A 22,482-nucleotide genomic window follows, 5' to 3' on the forward strand; every position below is an offset into this window, starting at 1 on the left:
TATCTGGGGTACTTAGAACTTAAGTGACTTTGCACAGGTCATACAGCCAGTATAGGTCAAAGATGGGATGAGCTCAGGTCTCCCTGATTCCAAGGCTGGCTCTCTCTTCTCTCTCTCTCTGTCTCTCTCTTCTCTTCTCTTCTCTTCTCTTCTCTTCTCTTCTCTTCTCTTCTCTTCTCTTCTCTTTCCTAAAATTTCTCTCTAATAGGTTACTAATATATTATTGAAATAGAGACTAGAATGACATAATGAATAGCATGTTGGACTTAAAGTCAGGAAGGCCTGGATTCAGGTCCTGACTTTGGCCCTTATTAGACATGTGATCCTTTGCAAATCATTTAACTCTGTGCCTTTGGCAACTCGTCGGATTTAGCTACCAAGGAATCCCTTGCTGTCTATTTGCACAATTAAAATTGTTACAATGCAAGTTTAATACTGCAAATACTGTAACATTACTCCTGTATGATAAATTTACTTAGCTGTTTTTCCAAATGAAATAAACTGCAAATTTGGTGCTGCTATATAAAAGGAGCCAAACCCAAAACAAAACCCTGACTTGAAAGCAAATTTTGATATGTAATCAGGTTGATTTAAACTTTTAACATAATATCTTTCAAGCTGGTTTGTGTTTTATTTTGGTAAGACTTGCTTTAGTTACTATTTTCTATCCCATTGTAAGTGGCTCTTGACTATAAGTTTTGTATAGAGCATTGAAATTCAGGCTGAAATATGGGGTTTTATGTTATCTTACTTAAGATCTCAGGAGCCATTCAATGTATCATTTATGTGAGGAACAGTACTAACAATTATGTAAAATGGCAACAACAAGAAGTGTCATCGTGTTCATATTTCTTCAATCTGATTTCCTCCTCTTTCAGGGGAAGAACAATTTGGGAGGCTGGATACGATGACTTTATTAAATGCCACACAGAGGTTACTTTGTGTTTCTAAAGCCAAGAGCTCTTCCTTTTGTTGAAATCCATGATATCCAATATTACTTAAATCAAAGACACTTGAGCCACCTGAAATTCTACCCCAAACAGCACGCAAATATAAATCAAATGGTAGAAACATTTCAGTTGAGAGCTATAGAGTTATTGAGTTAGTCCTCGTAACAATGTTCAATTTCTGACTTTATTCAGTGACTGGTATTAGAGTACATTTGCTGAGTATTCATTTATTGTACTACTAAGTAACTTGGCAGCATCTCCTCTCAGAAGAAAGTTTTTAAAATGACGGAAATGCAATCTTCATTCCAACACATTTTAATTTGTTTTTTAGAACTCTTGTGGTGTCTGACTACAAACTTATAAACATGATTTTTTTTTAAATGCCTTTGGAAAATGTCCTACTACAATATTTATAGCTCATTATATTCAAAGTATAAAGCACTGACTTTTAAATCAGTTGCATGAATTATAACTCAGTGCCATGATGACATGAATAATAATGTAAAAATCAGATTCATAATTTACAAAAATGTTGCTTGATAGATTGAAAAATTGATATTTAAATCAGGCATTTAAAATGTATGAATAAAGAATTTTAATCAACATGAAAATATCATTTTGAGGATTAATGCTGCTGTTATAAATAGAAATCCATGTATTTTTCACATTTTGCTGCCACTGTCCATATTTACATGACAAAAGTTTAGACAATGCTCTGTTTTTGATCCAAATCATTTCAGATATGAAATGATTGTATGCAGCCAAAGACCCATATTGAAAATATTAACACATTCGACCTAAGCATACTTGCCAGAGAAATATTATTTTTATGTTTTCTTGTATTTTTCTTCCTAAATATAACATTTATGAAACTTTGACCCCCAACTACATATGGAAATATAAGCATACACATTATCATGTAGCTAGAAGGACAATTTGACAGGATCTACAGTTCCTTCTATATATAGCCATATGCATTTTTTTCACCTGGGAGTTGGGGAGGCAGACCTGTGATCTCTTTGGTGTGGGGAATGCATACTGAAGAAACTCCCTCTATTAACATATACTAGCAACTAGTCTAACAAAGTCTTGGAGAACTGCCTGGAATACTGAAGAGTTGTGACCTCCTCATAGTCACAAAGCTGGTATATGTCAGGAGCAGGATTTGAACTAAAATCTTCCTTACTCTAAAGTCAGTCCTCTGTCCACTTTGCAGCCCTATCTCTCTTTAATAAATATACAGAATCAAATTTATAAAGAGTCAATATTTGGTAATAAATTGGACCTTTTAGCACATCTTCATCTCTAAGACACATGCAAATGATAATAGAGACATTACCAAAAGATTATCAGATAATTGTATTTGTAATATGCATGTACACAACGCATACAGTATGCAGACATTACAAATACATTTCTCTAATTGCATATATATGAATATGTATGACCTCTTTGTAAATGGCTTATCCCAACTAGAAGGACCTAAGTGAATTTAGGAAGGACAGTATCTTTCAACCATCACACTTACGTTATAAAGGAGCAAATTCAATGTGCTGACAAATGTACCATTGTTCTCCCGTACAGATATAGCAGCTGAGGACCTAGAATCAATTTGGAAAAAGTGAAGAATTTATAATTTTTTTATATTTCAATTTTGGGCTATACATGCATTTTACACTTCAGGAAATAAAACTCTGAGGAAATCTAACAGATTGGGAGGAGACCAGGAGTGGTGTAAATGGTTTGAATCACTGAAAAGGTAAAGCAAAGGTATAACAAGAAATTTGATTTTTATGATGTGTTAATTCCTAGAAAATGTTCCCAATTCAGCTTCATGTCTGAGTCTCCTCACATGCACAGATTGTATTTCACAGGAATTTAAATCTGCTAACTGCAACCGCTATTATATTCTGCAAGAAGAATGGTGAGAAAAAAATAACTTTACCTTAAATTACTCAACACCACACTTGTTTTATAATCATGGAGTGTTTTTTTCTAATTTCTTTTCCCAATTTTTCCATCAGATTGTAAGTTCCTTGAGGGCAAGGACTGTCTTTTGACTCTTTATATTCCCAACCCTTAGCACAGTGCCTGGTGGTAGTAGGTGCTTAATAAATGTTTATTGATTATGTATTGATTGGTTGATCAATGCTTTCCTTTTTTTAGTTGCTTTCATTATTCTGTTCCTTGTCCAGTCATTCCTTGCCTGTTTGCTTTTTACCACCCAGTTTTGTTTTCAGGTAGGCATTTATTATCCCAATGGCATCAATGTTTGTATTTGTTCATTGAGGCAGAATTTATAGTAATGAGTCATTTTCCTAGTAACTCATCACTAAACAATAACTAGGTCTATATGATGTCATAAAATCTTTCAGAAAAGTATAAGATTCAAGTTTTCAGAAAGTTTTACAGTTAGAGGAGACCCTAGACATCATAGAATAACTCCCTCATTTTGTTACTACTTTTGTTATTTTTCAATTATGAACTTAACATCAAATCAAATGAGCATTTCCATATACAAAGTAGAAAAAAGATGATTTGACATAAAACTAACTATCTTGAATATTGAAAATTCAATATAGTGAATACTCATTGAATAGTGAACCTTTATGACTAGTTTGCTCTTCCTCTCCACATATAGAATAAATCCCACATGTAACTTTCAAAGCTGTCCTGCTTGTCTGTGTTTTCTTTTGGCTTCCGTTCTCTTCTGTATACTTCTAAAAATGCCTCAAAGACCCTATTTTTTTTTTCTTTTCCTTTTTTCTTCTTTTTTTTTTTGGGGGGGGGGGGGGGGGGGAGATCCTTATTGATAGGCCACTTCTAAAAAACCTTGTAACAAATAGGCCAAATTAAGTAAACTAAATCACCAAACTCCATGACTATAAAACCACTTAAGGTAAAGTTATTTCTTTCCCACCATTCTTCTTGCAGAATATAATAGCAGCTGCAGTTAGCAGATTTAAATTCCTGTGAAATACAATCTGTGTACGTGGGGAGACTCAGATATGAAGTGTAATTGGGAACATTCTCTAGGAATTAACACATCATGAAAATCAAATTTCTTCTTATGCCTCTGCTTCCTTTCTAATTATTTACCCTTTCAGTGATTTAAACAGTGTATACCATTCCCAGTCTCCTGGGAGACTGTTAGGTTTCCTCAGAATTTTATTTCCTTAAATGTAAAATGCATGTCTAGCCCCAAGTTGAAACTAAATTCAACCCCCCTCATTTTGAAGATGAAAAAGTTAGGTCACTTGCTAAAGTCACAGAACTGGTGAGGAGCAGAGTTAGATTTCAAATCTAGGCCCCGTGACTTTAAAACTGGTAACCTTTTCATTACTATACTACAATTCCTGCATCATTATCCGGATGTTTTGCGTAAATGTTCTCATATAATCAGAAAACTGGTAGCTTATGTTGCCTTTGAAATGACTAACTTAAAGATGCTGGGATAAAAGTAACCCAAAGCGCATAACTTTGCCTAGTCCCTTACATACTAGACACACAATAAATACTTGTAGAATGAATAGATGCATGAATGAGAATACTTACGATGCAAGTTGAGTGTTGTTGACCAAGTATTCCAAAGGGTAGCTGCAACTGAATTTGTACAAAAGCCCAGGCAGATAGCTGATGATTGTTGGGGGGTCTGGGGTATCAATATATCCTGAAATGTTTCCTATTTGTACTGTTGTTACATTTCCATAAGCGCTGACTCCTGGAACTGAAGATACCTATGAGAATAATAAATGTATTTTAATGATTAAAAGGTCGTACCCAAGTAGTTACATATGCATTATTCATTTTGCCCATAATAATGTTTTTATGTTATTTTAATGAAACTTTATATAAAACAGGCTCCACAAAAAAGGAGGATGTTAATAGAGGTTATATTACAAGAAACCGTAATAACTAGTTAAAAAGATCTTAAGCACAGAGGTTTTCTCCAGACCTGTCTTCTTGGACGTCCAAGATCCCTCCCTGGGTTAAGCTATAATGTTCTGTAATCAGTAAATTGTCAAGAACAGTACATTCCACCCTGCCATATTTAAGTGTATACTTAATAATGAGAATAATGGCTATGCTCCTCTTTGAGTAACAAAACTGAATGCAAACAGAATTGAGTGCATTCAGTGTGTATTATAGCCAAAAATGAAACAATTATCTATCTAATTAGGGGAAGGGGACTTTGGCTGGAATCCTGTTACAGACGAAAAATGTTAGAATGCTACATTACCCAGATCAGATGTTTATACTGATTGGATGACTAAAGATTTAGTTCTCTAATTTTGTCTGGGTAGACAGAATTCTGTTGCTTAGAACAGAAACTACTACTGGATGCCTTTTTGGAAAATGTCAGAAAAAATTAGTAAACACTGTGTGCCAGGAAAAACAATTTTCCCTGCTCTTCACAGCTTGTCTTTTACTCTTCCCTAATTGATTCTCTATCCCACTGCTTGGGATACATTCTTCATGTAAAACCAGAGACCTTTCTAAATCCTCTCTTTTGTCTTCCAGATACTCATTCCACCTCAAAAGGACCATCCTTCAGACTTTGCTGAGAAAATAGAAACTATTCACCATGAGCTCCCTCATTTCCCTTTTCTACATCTCAAAATCCCTCAACATATTTCCATTTCTCTCCTTTGTTGTTCGTCCATTTTTGAAGAGGACTAATGACACTAAGGGGTAGTGTCTTGACATCTGCATGAATTGGATTAAAGTAAGGCTAAGTTGCTCAAAGTTGTCAGCCTCACTCTCTTTTCCAAAGCCATCACAGTCCAGTGGCAAGACAGAAGTCAGAACTGGACATGGCCCAGGATGAAGCGAATGACCTTGGCATCTTCCATGTCTGATCAAGCTCCACAGCACCTGATTCAGCCTCCTTCATGGGCATTGGAATAAATTGTTTTCATCTGTCCATTATGCCTGCAGAAGTCTTCACACACTTGGGGCAGACACCCCACTAACTCACTAAGGGGTTTGAGGCCCATCAGTTACCCTCAGCCTGGTTTAGCCTGTCTGACAAGATGGTTTCATGTGGTGTGGCCGCTGCACATGCTACAGCTTCTTGGAACCACAGGTGAGAGTTGGGTGAGAGGTAGATGCCAAAGGTGAATGAGCAGCCCTGAAAGAACCCAGTAAGCCTTCACACCAGGGGTGCTAGTCCTCCCTGAACACCTCATACACCCCTCTTTTACTCTAATATGAAATGAAGATGTGAGCCTTCTATTGTCCAAGACTAATCCTTCTCCATATATCCCTGATCCCACTCCGTCCCACCTTCTCTAGTAGACTACCCTTAAATCACCTCCTTTCTCTAATCTTCTATCTCTTCTGACTTATTGGTTCCTTCACTACTGCCTACATAAATTCCCACATTTCCCTCCATCTTAAAAAAAAATAAAGTTTGACTAGACCCTTCCCTCAAGCTATTTTTCTATATCTCATCTCATTTCACAGGCAAACTCTCAGGGATAAAAATGTAATAAAATAAAAATAAAGTAAAAAACAACAGCCTAGGGGCAGCTGGATGGTACACCAGCCCTGGAGTCAAGAGGACCTAAGTTAAAATCTGGCCTCAGACACTTGACACAATTACTAGCTGTATGACCTTTGGCAAGTCACTTAACTCCAATTGCCCTGCCTCCCCCCCACCCCCCCAAACAATAATTAAGGTGGGACTTTTCGCTATTTTTCTCTTAAGTGCCTTTAGTGATTCTGGCCTTTGTTTGAACAGGGTAGATAATGTGGGATCTTTTTGTCTTGGAGTATTCCTCAGCACTGAGACAACTGGGAGTCATTGATTTGTATATGATGTGATCCTGGGGATGGAGAACTTTCCCAGACCCAGCCTGGGTGAGGTCAGAGACCTCAGGGCTCCAAACTGGATATAATTGAGGAGAGCTTGGCATTTGATTTCTGGGGCACATTCATGAAAGGAGTGTTGAGACTCTGGGCAAGCTGCAAACTGCCCCCCAGCTTCGCAACCCAGAAGTTGGCACTGGTAACTATGTATTGTGATTTGAATCAGACAAGGTCTGTCTGTTAATGTTTTTATTTGCCTTGAAGTTTAGGGGGCTGATCTTTTCCCCCTGAACTGTGAATGATATTCGTATGTTTGATTAAATGAGATTGTTAACCCCTTAAAGTTACCTTCCTTAGTAAAGCAGATCAAAGAATCTGTGTTGGCAGTTTCTGGGTGCTGGTTGTTGGTGGATCTTACACCCCCACAGCAGCTGCTAGCAAGATTGTTACTACACTGCCCCCCCCAAAAAAAAACAGTCTACACTCATTTGTTGCCTTAATTTTCTTTTATTTCACCTACCTGACAATTCTCTGTAATTTCTAACCTCATCACTAAACTCTCCTCTAAAATTTACCAATAGTCTTTTAATTGCCAAATCTGATGGCATTCTCTCAATCCTCATCCTTCTTGACCTCTCTCTGAAGCATTTGACACTATTGACCTCCCTCTTTTCTTTTTTTTAATTAAGATTTTTTTAATTTTAGTTTACAACACTCAGTTCCACATGATTTTGAGTTTCAGATTTTCTTCCACCCCTTCCCCCGTCTTCCCCAAGACAGCATGGAATCTGATATATCTTCGACATATAACTTCACATTAAACTTCTTTACACAATAGTCAAGTTGTAAAGAATTATGACCAATGGAATAAATCATGAGAAAGAAGAAACAAAACTGAAAAAAAAAAAAGAGAGAGAGAGAAAAGAAAAAAAAAGGAGTACAAATAGTTTGCCTCAATCTGCATTCAGATTCCATAGTTCTTTCTCTGGATGTGAAGAGGTTAAAGAAACATGATGATGGTAGGGAACCATTTGTTTCTAGGGGTGCTCAAGACCCCAAAATACCTACACACTGGGTCCTGCTGAAAGAATTCGACTCAAGCCTTCTCAGCCAAGGAAAAAGACAAAGTTTATTAAAGGTTTCACCATAATGGGTTGTCTTAAGAAATCCCACCTTTTGCGATGCCTGTTTTCACAAGTGGGCCAGATTCAATTTACTGAGCTAGATTGAATCTGAAAACCTTCATGTAGGCAAGATGGAGATCATATACACACAGATTGTGGGAAGGATTGAGGAGTGGTTTGGGGTGACTAGAGGAGGGATTTAGGGAGGGTCTTGACTAAGGAGCAGCTTGATGGGACCCAGATGAGGTCAGACTCCAGGGACTAGAATGAGGTCATACTCCAGGAACCAAGAGAATGGGATTAAGGGTGGGAAGTAGTTGAAGGCATGGATATTGATAGTATCAAGGGTGGGAAGTAGCTGGATAATAAAGGGCAAGGCTAGGTAGAGATTTGGGCCTAATGATAATGTAAGGTATAGCCTCAGGCCAAGGCCAGATCAAGTGGAAAGATTCAAGGAGAGTTCAAGGGGGTTCCCAGAGACTGTACTCCAGATTCAAGGGGGTTTCCAGAGACTTTACCCTCATCATTCCCCCCTCAAACAAATAGAACCCAAATTCTTTTGGGGTCCAAGGGGATTCCCATAGTCTAAACCCCATCAGATGTAGATAGCTGTCTCCATCATGAGTCCTTTGGAGTTGTCTTTGAACTTTTTATTGATGAGAACAGCAAAGGCTATCAAGGTTAGTCATCACAGAATCAATATATCTGTGGCTGTATATAATGTTCTCCTAGTTCTGCTCCACTCACTTAGCATTATATCACATAGATTTTTTCCAGGTTATTATGAAATCCATATCTTCCCAATTTCTTATACCACGATACTATTCCACCATTACATTCATGTACCACAACTTGTTCAGTCATTCCCCAACTGATGGGCATCCCCTTGATTTCTAATTCTTTGCTACTACAAAAAGAGCCAATACAAATATTTTTTGTACATACAAAAATACCCTTTTCCACTTGTGTGATCTCTGGGATACAACCCTAGAAGTGGTATTACTGGGTCAAAGGGTATGAACATTTTTATTGCCCTTTGGGTATAGTTCAAAATTGCTCTCCAGAATGACAAGATCAGTTCACAACTCCACCAGTGTTTCAATTTTCCTACATCCTCTCCAGCATTTGTTATTTTCCTGTTTTGTCATTTTAGCCAATCTGATAGGAGAGATGTGGTACCTAAAAGTTGTTTTGATTTGCATTTCTCTAATCAGTAGTGATTTAGAGCATTTTTTCATATGCCCATATATATCTTTAATTTCTTTCTCTGAAAACTGCCTGTTCATATCCTTTGAACATTTATTTATTGGGGAATGACTTGTATTCCTAAACATTTGGTTCAGTTCCCTGTATATTTCAGAGATGAGGCCTTTATCAGAGACACTGGTTGTAGAGATTTTCTCCCAATTTTCTGCTTCCCTCCTAATCTTTGTTGTATTGGCTTTGTTTATACAAAACTTTTCAATTTAACATAATCAAAATTATCCATTTTGCATTTTGTAATGCTCTCTATCTCTTGTTGGGTCATGAATTCTTCCCTTTCCCATAAATCTGATGGGTAAACTATTCCCTGCTCTCCCAAATTGCTTATAGTATCAGCCTTTATTCAAAAAGCATGAACCCATTTTGACTTTATTTTGGTATACAGTGTAAGATATTGGTCTATGCCCAGTGTCTGCCCTACCATTTTCTAATTTTCCCAGCAGTTTTTGTGAAATAGTGAATTCTTAGCCCAGAAGCTGGATTCTTTGGATTTATCAAAGAGTAGATTGCTATAGTCATTGACTATTGTGTCTTGTGTACCTAACCTATTCCACTGATACACCATTCTGTTTCTTAGCCAGTATGAAGTAGTTTTGATGACTGCTACTTTATAGTACAGTTTAATATCTGGTATGGCTAGGCCACCTTCCCTAGCATTTCTTTTCATTAATTCCCTAGATATTCTAGACCTTTCATTCTTTCAGATGAATTTTGTTACTATTTTATGTATGTAAAATAATTTTTAGGTAGTTCAATTGGTATGGTACTGAATAAGTAAATTAATTTAAGTAAAATTGTCATTTTTATTATATTAGCTCAGCCTAACCATGAGCAACTGATGTTTTTCCATTTATTTACATCCGAATTTATTTGTGTAAAAAGCGTTTCATAATTCTGTTCATATGAATCACTGAAGGGCGGAGCCAAGATGGCAGCTGGAAAGCAGTGAGCTCCCCGCCAAGTCCCTCCAAAAACCTATAAAAAATGGCTCTGAACCAATTCTAGAATGGCAGAACCCACAAAACAGCAGAGGGAAGCAGGGTTCCAGCCCAGGACAGCCTGGATGGTCTCTGGGTGAGGTCTATCGCACACGGAGCTGGGAGTTGGGAGTGGAGCAGAGCCCAGCCTGAGCTGCTCAGACCAATCAGACCAGGAGCTGGGCGGAGTGGGCCCTAGTGCCCTGAATCAGTGAGCTGCAGCAGTTACCAGACTTCTCAACCCACAAACACCAAAGACAGCGGAGAAGGTTAGTGGGAAAAGCTGCAGGAGTGGAAGGAGTTCCAGGTTCGGCTACCACCCCAGGGGCAGCGGAGGTGGGGCAGCTACAGAACAACAGCTGCAGTTGCTTCCGGCCCCAGGCCCACCTGGTGGGAGGAATTAAGTGGCAGATCAGAGCAGGAGTGAAGAGCCTGCTGAAGATCTAAGTCCGTGTCCAGGTTGGGGGTTCTTGGGGAAGGAGGAGTGCTGGTGTGGCAGAGCTGGCACATCCCCCCCAAACGTGGAACATAGAACTCTTTAGTATACAAGCAGTCATACCCCGCTGAAAAACTCAAGGGTCAAGTTAGTTGGTTGGGAATATGGCCAGGCAGCGAAAACACACCCAGATTCAGTCTCAGGCTTTGAATTCTTTCTTTGGTGGCAAAGAAGACCAAAACATACAGCCTAAAGAAGACAACAAAGTCATAGAGCCTACAACAAAAGCCTCCAAGAAAAACATGAACTGGTACCCAGGCCATGGAAGAGCTCAAAAAGGATTTGGAAAAGCAAGTTAGAGAAGGAAAGGAAAAATTGAGAAGAGAAATGAGAAGGATGCGAGAAAACCATGAAAAGCAAGTCAATGACTTGCTAAAGGAGACCCAAAAAAATACTGAAAAATACACTGAAGAAAACAACACCTTAAAAACAGACTAACTCAAATGGCAAAAGAACTCCAAAAAGCCAATGAGGAGAAGAATGCCTTGAAAGGCAAATGGAAAAGAAGGTCCAACGGACCACTGAAGAAAATACTAGCTTAAAAATTAGATTGGAGCAAGTGGAAGCTAGTGACTTTAGGAGAAATCAAGATATTATAAAACAGAACCAAAGGAATGATAAAATGGAAAACAATGTGAAATATCTCATTGGAAAAACCACTGACCTGGAAAATAGATCCAGGAGAGATAATTTAAAAATTATTGGACTACCTGAAAGCCATGATCAAAAAAAGAGCCTAGGTACAATCTTTCAAGAAATTATCAAGGAGAACTGCCCTGATATTCTAGAGCCACAGGGCAAAATAGAAATTGAGAGAATCCACCAATCACCTCCTCAAATAGATCCCAAAAAGAAATCTCCTAGGAATGTTGTTGCCAAATTCCAGAGCTCCCAGATCAAAGAGAAAATACTGCAAGCAGCCAGAAAGAAACAATTTGAGTATTGTGGAAACCCAATCAGAATAACCCAAGATCTGGCAGCTTCTACATTAAGAGATCAAAGGGCTTGGAATACGATATTCCGGAGGTCGATGGAGCTAGGATTAAAACCTAGAATCACCTACCCAGCAAAACTGAGTATCATGCTCCAAGGCAAAATATGGATTTTCAATAAAATAGAGGACTTTCAAGCTTTCTCAGTGAAAAGATCAGAGATGAATAGAAAATTTGACTCTCAAATACAAAAATCAAGAGAAGCATGAAAAGGTAAACAAGAAAGAGAAATCATAAGGGACTTACTAAAGTTGAACTGTTTTGTTTACATTCGTACATGGAAAGATGATGTGTATGATTCATGAGACCTCAATATCATAGTAGCTGAAAGGAATATGCATATATATATATGTTTATGTGTGTATATATATATATATGTATATATATATATATATATATATATATATATATACAAGTGAACGTGCATGCATGTATATATGTATGTGTATATATATATATGTAAAGAGAGAGAGAGAGAGCCGACACAGGGTGAGTTGAAGATGAAGGAAAGATATCTACAAGAAATAAAATCAAATTAAGGGATGAGAGAGGAATATATTGAGAGAGGGAGATAGGGAGAGACAGAATGGGGTGGATTATCTCACATAAAGGTGGCAAGAGGAAGCAGTTCTGTGGGAGGAGGGGAGAGGGCAGGTGAGGGGAGAATGAGTGAATCTTGCTCTCATCAAATTTGGCCTGAGGAGGGAATACCATGCATACTCAATTGGGTATCTTACCCCACAGGAAAGAAGGAGGAAGAAGATAAAAAAAAAGGGGGAGGGGATGATGGAGGGGAGGGCAGATGGGGATGGAGGTAATCAAAAACAAACACATTGGAAAGGGGACAGGGTCAAGGGAGAAAGTTAAATAAAGGGGGAAGGGTTGGCAAGGAGCAAAATATAGTTAGTCTTTCACAACAAGAGTATTGTGGAAGGGTCATACATAATGATACACATGTGGCCTATGTTGAATTGCTTGACTTAGGGAGGGTGGGTGGGAAGGGAAGAGGGGAGAGAATTTGGAACTCAGAGTTTTAAAAACAGATGTTGAAAAACAAAAAACAAAAAAAGTTTTTGCATGCAGCTAGAAAATAAGATACACAGGCAATGGGGCATAAAAATTTATCTTGCCCTACAAGAAAGGAAGGGAAAAGGGGATGGGAGGGGAGTGGGGTGACAGAAGGGAGGGCTGAATGGGGAACAGGGCAACCAGAATATACATCATCTTGGAGTGGGGGGGAGGGTAGAAATGGGGAGAAAATTTGTAATTCAAACTCTTGTGAAAATCAATGCTGAAAACTAAGTATGTTAAATAAATAAAAAAAAAAATTTAAAAAAAATTGTGTTCATATAGGCCCTGGGTTTGTCTTGGCAGATAGACTCCAAAATGTTTTATAGTGTCTACAGCAACTTTAAATGAATTTCTCTTTCTATTTCTTGCTGTTGGGCTTTGTTAGTAATGTATAGGAATGCCAAGGATTTAGGTGGGTTTATTTTATATCCTGCAACTTTGCTAAAGTTGTTTACTATTTCATGTAGGTTTTTACTTGATTCTCTAGGAGTCCCTAAGTAACTTATCATATCCCCTGCAAAAAGTGATAATTTAGTTTCTTCTTTGCCTATTCTAATTCCTTCAATTTCTTTTTCTTCTCTTATTGCTACAGCTAACATTTCTAGTACCAAATTGAATAATAGGGGTGATAACGGACATCCTTGTTTCACCCCTGATCTTATTGGGAATGCATCTAGCTTATCCCCATTACAAATAATGCTTTTTGATGGTTTTAGGTAGATGCTATTTATACTTTTAAGGAAGGCTCCGTTTATTCCTCTGCTTACTAGTGTTTTTAATAGGAATGGATGTTGTATTTTGTTGAAGGCTTTTTCTGCATCTATGGAGATGATCATTATGGTTTCTGCTAGTTTTGTTGTTGATATGATCAATTATGCTGATAGTTTTCCTAATATTGAACCAGCCTTGCATTCCTGGAATAAATCCTACCTGATCATAGTGTATTATTCTCTTGATAAGTTGCTGCAATCTTTTTGCTAATATTTAATTCAAATTTTTTGCATCAATATTCATTAGGGAAGTTGGTCTATAATTTTCTTTCTCTGTTTTGACTCTTCCTGGCTTAGGTATTAGTACATATTTGTGTCATAAAAAGAATTTGGTAGGACTCCTTCACCTATTTTCTCAAATCGTCTATAAAGTATAGGAATTCATTGTTCTTTAAGTGTTTGATAGAATTCACACGTAAAACCATCTGCTCCTGGAGACTTTTTCCTGGCTTGCTCAATTTCTTTTTCTGAGATGGAGTTATTAAGGTATTTTACTTCCTGTTAAACTGGTCAATTTATTTTTTTGTAAATATTCATCCATATCCCTAAGATTGTCAAATTTATGGGCAAAAATTTGGGCAAAATAATTCCTAATTATTGTTTTAATTTCCTCTTCATTGGAGGTGAATTTACCATTTTCATTTTTGATACTGGTAATTTGGTTTTCTTCTTTCTTTTTTTAATCAAATTGACCAAAGGTTTATCAATTTTATTGGGTTTTTTTTTTCAAAAAACTAGCTCTTAGTTTTATTTATTAGTTTTATAGTTTTCTTGATTTCAATTTTTATTAATCTCTCCTTTGATTTTCAGTATTTCTAATTTGGCATTTAATTGGGGATTTTCAATTTGTTCTTTTTCTAGCTTTTTCAGTTGCATGCCCTATTCATTGATCTCCTTTTTCTCTATTTTATTCATGTAAGCATTTAGAAATATAAAACTTCCCCTAGGAACTGCTTTTGCTGCACCCCATAAGTTTGTTATGTTCCCTCATTATTGTCATTCTCTTGAATGAAGTTATTAATTGTTTTTATGATTTGTTCTTTGGCCCACTCATTCTTTAGAATTAGATTATTTAGTTTCCAATTAATTTTTAGTTTATTTTTCCATTGTTCTTTATTTCAAATAATTTTTATTGCATCATGATCTGAAAAGCATGCTTTGACTACTTCTGCCTCTCTGCCCTGGATTGTGAGGTTTTTATGCCCCAGTACATGGTCACTTTTTGAGTATGTGTCATGTACCGCTGAGAAAAAAAAGTATATTCCTTTTTATCCCCATTCACTTTTCTCCAGCGGTCTATCATATCTGCTTTTTCTAAAATTCTATTCACCTCCTGAACTTCTTTCTTGTTTATTTTGAGGTTAGATTTGTCAAGTTCAGAGAGGGGGAGGTTGAGGTCCCCCATTATTATACTTTTGCTATCTATTTCTTCCTGCAACTCCTTAACCTCTCCTCTAAGAATTTGCATGCTATACCACTTGATGCATATATTGTCTATGGTGCCTTTTAGCAGGATATCGTGCCCTTCCTTATCTCTTTTAATTAAATCTATCTTTGCTTTTGCTTTATCTGAGATTAGGATTGCTACCCCTGTTTTGTTTTTATTTTATTTTAGTTTTTAGTTTTTATTTAGCACAATATATTCTACTCCAGACTTTTACCTTTACCTTGTATGTATCCCCCTGTTTCAAATATGTTTCTTGTAAATAGCATATTGTAGGATTATGGTTTTTAATTCATTCTGCTATCCACTTCCGTTTTATGAGAGAGTTCATCCCATTCACATTCACAGTTATGACTACTGTCTGTGTCTTTTTCTTCATCCTATTTCCCCCTTGTTTATGCTTTTATTTCTCCCTTCTCCCTTCCACTCCTCAACGGAGTTTTGCTTTTGACCACCACCTTCCTCATTTTAACCTCTCTCTTGATTCCCCTCCCTTATCTTACTTTTTTTCACCTTGCTACTTCTTCCCTCCCTTCTGACCACCCCCTGCCTTTTCTTGCCCCTTTCCCCTCCTGCTGCCTGTAGGACAAGTTTGATTTCTATACTTATCAGGGTATGTTATTCCCTTCTTGAACCAAATCTGATGAGAGTAAAGCTCAAATACTGCTCTTTTCCCTCCCTTCTTTCCCTCTACTATAAAATGTTTTTGTGCCTCTTCATGTGATGTAATTTACCTTTTTCTACTACCTCCTTATCTCTTCTCCCAGAACCATTCCTTTATATCTCTTAATTATATTTTTATCATTATATCAGTTATTTTATACTGAAACCCACAGTCTATGAATATCCCTTTCAATTGCCATAATAACCGTAGTATTCTCAAGATATATAAAACAAAATAATCCTATATAGGGATGTAACTAATTTGTCTTATTGACTTACTAGGGTTTTTTTCCCCATTTACCTTTTTATGTCTTTCTTGAGTTTTGTATTTGAAGATCAAATTTTCCATTGAGCTCTGGCCTTTTCATCAGAAAGGTCTGGAATTCTCTTATTTCGTTGAATGTCCATCTCCTTGCCTTGAAAATTATACTCAATTTTGCTGGATAGTTGATCCTTGGTTGTAGTCCAAGCTCCTTTGCCTTTCAAAATAGCATATTCCAATTTCTCCTCTCATTTAATGTAGAAGCTAAAAGATCCTGCATGATCCTGACTGTAGTTCCATGATATTTGAATTGTTTCTTTCTAGTTGCTTGCAGTATTTTCTCCTTGACCTGGTAGTTCTGGAATTTGGCTATAATATTTCTTGGAGTTTTCAATTTGGGATCTCTTTCAGGGGGTGATTGATGGATTCTTTTGATGATGATTTTACCCTCTGGTTCTAGAACCTTGGGGCAATTTTCCTTAAGGACTTCTTGGAAGATACTGTCCAGGCTCTTTTTTTCATCAGGGCTTTCAGGTAGACCAGTAATTCTTAGATTGTCTCTCCTGGATCTGTTTTCCAGGTCAGTTGTTTTTCCAATCTGATATTTCATGTCTTCTTCTATTTTTTCATTTTTTAGATTTTGACTGATTCTTGATGTCTCATAGAGTCATTAGCTTCTACTTGCCCAATTCTAATTTTTAATGTATTGTTTTCTTCCTTTAGCTTTTCTATTGCCTTTTCCATTTGATTGATTCTACTTTTCAATGAGACATTTTCTCCATTTATATTCTGATTTTCCTCAACCATTTCACCTATTTTGCTTTTTGTTTTCCTCACTGAGTTTTTTTTTTCCATTTTTTTTTTTTTACCTCTCTAATTTGGTTTTTAAAGTCCTCCTTGAGTTCTTCCAGAAATGCTTTTTGGTCTGGAGGTTTCCCTTTTGAGGTTTCAGATGTGGGTATAGTGTTCATACTGTCCTCTTCTGAATTGGTATTTTGATCTTCCCTGTCTCCATAATAGGAATCAATGGTCCTTGGCTTTTTAGCATGTTTTTTCAAGTTGTTTTTTTTCCTCTTGGCTTCTAAAGTGGATCTCTGTTTCTGAGGCTCATGGGGCTCTGTCCCAAGTTTCTTGTGTTGGAATCTGTGGGCCTGTTCGTTGGCTTTATGTGCTATGTGGGGGGAGGGGTGGTCTGGCTGCTGGGAGTCTCCTCTTCCCCAGGACTTCCCTATAGCATGGGTGGTCTCAGCTGTTGTCTGTGCTGGTGTCTGTCACTTCCCCTGGCTATGCAAAGTCACATCTGGCATCCTGGTGTTGATGTTTGTTAGCTCCACCCTCTGGGGCTCAGTTATTCTCATTGTTCTGCTCAGGTGAGGACTGCTGTGATGCCTCTCTTCCTGAACTAGTCTCCTTCCACCATGACAGGAAGGGCCCTCTCCCCAACCTCTCTCACTACTGAAGTCCCACTTCTGGCTCCTCTGTTTCTTTTGTGGGAGTATTCTCTGGGTTTATTCAAGGGAGGCATGAGAGCCATTTTACCTGGCTATCACGGCTCCCAGAAGTTCAATAAGGTGAGTTTCAAACCTTTAGACTGTGAGTTGGAGGCCTCCGGGTTAGCTGCTCCGGCAACTGCTTGCTCTTTGCTGGTGTCTCCTGTAGTTCCGACAGACTCCTGTCCTGGGCTGAAAAGCCTGGGGCTAGATCTCGGCCTTAGCCAGGACTTCCACCCTGGGCCTGCTCCTGCTTTGGCATTTTGCTCACCCAGCCATCTCCCAGACCAGCGCCCTGGCTGGATTCCTCTGCTGTTCCCAGTTGGCTTGGTCTGGTGCCTTTCTGTGTGCCCAGCACTCCGACCCCCTCAGTCTACTAGTGGCTTCTAATTCTCTAAAGTCTGCTCAGATTCACTTTTTTAGATGTATCTGACAGAATTTGTGAGAGAGCTCCAGTAGTTCCTTCCTTTCACAGCACCATCTTGGTTCTGCCCCCCTCCCTTTTTTCTTATAGACTTTCTTTTCTGGTATTTTGTGATGCTGCTTTCTCTGGGGTCTATTCCTACCTGCCTTACTACTACTGTTCAGTCTCCTTTATGGTTTAGAATCCAAATAATAAAACTACTTTGGGGTTCACTCCAAGGCTCTATTCTGGGCCCTCTCCTCTCTATGTACTTTCTCTTGGTGATCTCACTAACTATCATTTGTTCACTTCTCATCTCTGTGTAACTGGTTTCCAGATGTGTATATCTCCCATTATACATTTCCAACTATCTATTGTACATTCAAACTAGATGTCCTGAAGCCACCTAAACATCCGCATGTTCAACAAAGAATTCTTGCCCCACCAAGCTACCCCACTTCCTAAATTTAATTCTCTTAAAGGGGCCACCATCTTTCTGGTCATGTTGCTATTCAATTATTTTAGTTGGTTCTGACTCTTCATGACCCCATTTGAGGTTTTCTCAGTAAAGATCCTGGAGTGGTTTGCCATTTCCTTTTCCAGCTCCCTTTACAGATGAGAAAACTGAGGCAAACAGGGTTAAGTAACTTGCCCAGGGTCACATAGCTAGTTAGTGTCTGAGGCCAGATTTGAACTCAGGAACATCAGTCTTCCTGATTCTAGGCCCAACACTGTGTGCACTGTGGCACCATGTAGTTGCCCCTTTCTGTTCACACAGATTTGCAACTGGTGTCATTTTTGGTTCAATCTTCCACATAGCTATTAAAGTGATTTTTATAATATACAAGTCTGTTCATATTATAATTAACCCTTATTGCCTTTAGGAATAAACATAAACTCCTTTCTTTGGATTTTTAAGCTCAACCTCATTTCAACACACTTCTTCAAACTTGTCCTCTATTATTCCTTTCCCTATACTCTGAAATCTAGCCAGACTGACCTTCTTGGCATTCCTCATCTGGGACACACCACATTCAATCTCTGCTTTTATACTGATTCTTCCTCAGGTCTGAAATATACTACTTTTTAATTCCCTCCTCCCAGTCAGCTAGTGCACAGAGCACCAGGACAGGGGTCAGGAAGACTCATCTTTCTAGTATGAAAAACAACTGAACAACTTAAAAACCTCCTTCTCCTAGAATCCCTTGTTTCCTTCAAAACTAAGCTCAGATACCACTCACTATATGAATTCTTTCATGGTCCACCAAGCTCCTAGGTTCTTCTTAAGATTATATTATATTTATTTTATGAATATATATATACAATGTATGTATATATGCATATGTACGCATATATAAACATATGTATGTTTGTATGTATGTATACAAATACATGCATACATATATATTCACATACACACACCCATATGGGGGGGGTTGTATACAGGAGACCCCTAATAGAATGTAAGCTCCTTGAGGAAATAGACTATTTAATTGTTGTTTTTATATTCCCAATGCCTAACATAGTGCCTGGTAAACAGCAGATAATAAATATTTAATGAATAAAAATATAACGGTTGGCATTCACCTGAGCTATATATTTGAGGATAGAGTCCTAGCTGGGCACTGGAAGAGAATAAAGAAGGAAGACCAAATAACCCTTCTTGCTCTATCTGGATTTATTTCTTATCTGGAAGCATCACATACGACCTTACCCCTTCCTAACCCCTGTACATAAGGGAAAATTAACTTCGTCATTGTTTTCTTGTCATCTCTCCTGGTCTCTCCTCTCTCTCTCTCTCTCTCTCTCTCTCTCTCTCTCTCTCTCTGTCACACACATACACACACACACACACACACACACACACACACACACACACACACACATACATTTATATAATAATAATAGTAAGTTCATCCAAAAGTAAAAATCTATAGCTATACAATTCAGAAAGAAAAAAGAAGCTTGAAACTACGTCAAAATCTTCAGAGATATGTGTAAAGTAGGGACAATTAGGGGCTTAATCCTGGACCAAAGCTTTCTTTCTTCCCCAAATAAATCAGATTACCCATCTACTGCATCATCAATTTTTGCTGATGTAGACATTGCCTTCACAGTTCCCTGTTTTTTCCTTTTGCTTACTTTGAGATTGAATCTACACATTCAAAAGGAGAGGTGAAATAATTATCTGAATAGCTAAAGCCTTTAAAAATTACTCAAATTGTTCTAAATTATCAAGAGATAATTCAATATCCAACTATATTTAATATGTAGATGGTATCTACTAGAGGGGCAAATTTTGGCTTTTCAAATTCAATGTCATGAAAATTTCACATATTTCATATAATTTGCCCTTCTGAGTCAGGATTCTCAGAAACTCTAGTTAGTGACTATTCCAGTATTATCAATGTTGCAATAAATCTTATCTGTGTGACAGACTGCCAGATCAACAGGTTAAGAATGGCTACTGCTAGACAATAAAGAGATACACATTAACAAGAAAGATGGTGTAGCTCTGTCATATACCAGGCAAATAAATATGGCCTCAGGTAATATAACCAAATCTGTTTGTGCCAAATTGTATGTACCATAGTTTATTAGCTAGTGCAACCAGAGATTATGTGTTTGGGAAAGAGGCCTAAAATGGGCAAAGGGAAATGATTTGTTTAATTTTATGGCAACTTTTTCTGTAAAAACAGATGGGGCTTCTTATTCACTTTAAACAAAAAATAGAAGGGGTATGTTTTAGCCCTGGACATGACATAATTTTAGACAAATCTTACCACTAGATTGTTTCCACAGCCCTCCAAGGTGCTAAGGTTGATGATGAAAATGACCACTGCTGGAAAGGTATTGTTATTTACAAACCCTCTGCAGTGAGAATCCCCGTGCTTTCCATTCAATGCCAAATCTGTTTCAGAATAACCCGAAAAAAGGACTGTGCAAAAATTAATCTTCATTGTAATGGCCTGTACTCCACAGTAGACACTGATGTCTCTTTCAGCTGAAATGAAAGTATATGAAAGGGAATGTTAAACAGTGCATATTTGAAAACACTATTGGGTTTTTTAATGTTATTTATATACTCAACTTTTAGACATATTCAGTTAATTTTTGTATTATTGGTCTAACCCCCCATACTAGAAAGTCTCCTGCACAGGGTAGAAATGAAAGGATTCCCTATTGCTTTTGAGTTTTTCCAAGTGCTCCTACTTGTCGATAATAATAACAATAAAAATAATAATAGCTAAAATTTTATATAGTGCTTCCTATGTGTCAGGCACTATGCTAAGCACTTTTTAAGTATGATCTCATTTGATCACTGATGACAATGTATAAATTGCATCAAGTCCCAGAACACTATAAAGCTTCAATGAATGCCAGATGAATTAAAAAAAAAGATTAGTCTAACCATCCAAACTGGAAAAATAAAGTGGATGAATAATACATGGTTATTATGTTACATAGTGTGAAATGCAGCTAAAGCAGTCCACTAAACCAGTCTGTTGCTCTGTTCATATATCTGTCTCTATGTAAATTCTGAAAACAATACATAAACATAAAGATATAGTCATATATATATCCAGCTATGTCTTCTAGAGATAGAGACAGATGAGACAGAGACAGAGAGAGACAGAGAGAGAGAGAGAGAGAGAGAGAGAGAGAGAGAGAGAGAGAGAGAAATAGAGGAGATAGAACTAGAGTTAAAGGTAGAGGTTGGCTAGTAAATAAGAACAGGAGAAAAAAAGCCTGAATGCTACATTTATACTCCCAAGTTATGAAAAGAACAAGAAGAAGGCATTTTCTATGGAAAATTCATGGGAAAACCAGAGCAAGAATGTCACAAAAGGAAAAGATGTAGAGAAGTTACAACATAGAGAAAGGAATACCTTCTTTGATAAAATCATGGCTCTCTCCAAAATATCCAGTAGGTCAGAAACTAGCTACCAGATTTTGAAATGCAATTTCTCATTATCTCTACAAAAGTACATTGAAATAGAAAATTGAGTGGGCAATTCAAGTTCTTGAGAAATAACTGACCTAGGAGACTCAAATTATTTAGATCATCTGTCTATTTACATTGATGAAATTCACTACATAATTCTTCAAATCTTTATTTCACTTTGCTTATGGGGATACACATTAGAAATAAAGTGTGTCAAACACCACAATCATAATAATTAACATTTTTTCAAGTGCCAGCTTTAAGGTTTGCAAAGCAACTGTGCTCATGTTAATTCATTTTATCTTCACAACTCTATAAGTGCTTTTATTCTCATTTTACAAATAAGGAAACTGAGGAACAGAGAAGTTAATTGTCCTATCCAGGGTCATACAGTTAAATGTCTGAGGTAGGATTTGAACTCACATCTTCCCGACTCCAAGTCTTAACACTCTCCCCACTGTGTTACCCAGCGACTCCAATGTGACACCAAAGACAAAAATACACAAAAAAATGGACATAGCTGGATGCATGAGAGGCAGCACGGGTTAGTACATGGAACGCTAAACTTGTAGTCAGTAACATCTGAGTTCAAATCCCACTTCAAACGATGGTTAGGGGTATGACTTCTTTGAGCCTCAGTATCATCATCTGTAAAATGAGGATTTCAAACCTTCAATACCTCACAGCCTAGTTTAAAGACCCAATTCAAATAATATATGTAGAATATTTTGCAAACCTACATGCATTATGTAAATGGCAATGATAAATATGACCACACACACACAAGTGAGTTAGGCATAAGGCTATAAAGTATATTCTG

General features: G+C 37.4%; 1 protein-coding gene across 1 annotated transcript in view; it reads right to left on the reverse strand.

Moving 5' to 3' along the window:
* Positions 1–22,482, reverse strand: part of ZPLD1 (zona pellucida like domain containing 1) — a 74,945-nt gene that overhangs the window by 22,248 nt on the left and 30,215 nt on the right. Inside the window, exons 2-4 of the mRNA XM_036742450.1 lie at positions 20,500–20,720; positions 4,506–4,687; positions 2,479–2,551 (exon numbers count right to left, since the gene is read on the reverse strand). Coding sequence (XP_036598345.1) covers positions 2,479–2,551; positions 4,506–4,687; positions 20,500–20,720 — 476 coding nt within the window. The remainder of the gene's footprint in view (positions 1–2,478; positions 2,552–4,505; positions 4,688–20,499; positions 20,721–22,482) is intronic.

This window comes from Trichosurus vulpecula, chromosome 2, assembly GCF_011100635.1.
Source record: "Trichosurus vulpecula isolate mTriVul1 chromosome 2, mTriVul1.pri, whole genome shotgun sequence".
Lineage (NCBI taxonomy): Eukaryota > Metazoa > Chordata > Mammalia > Diprotodontia > Phalangeridae > Trichosurus > Trichosurus vulpecula.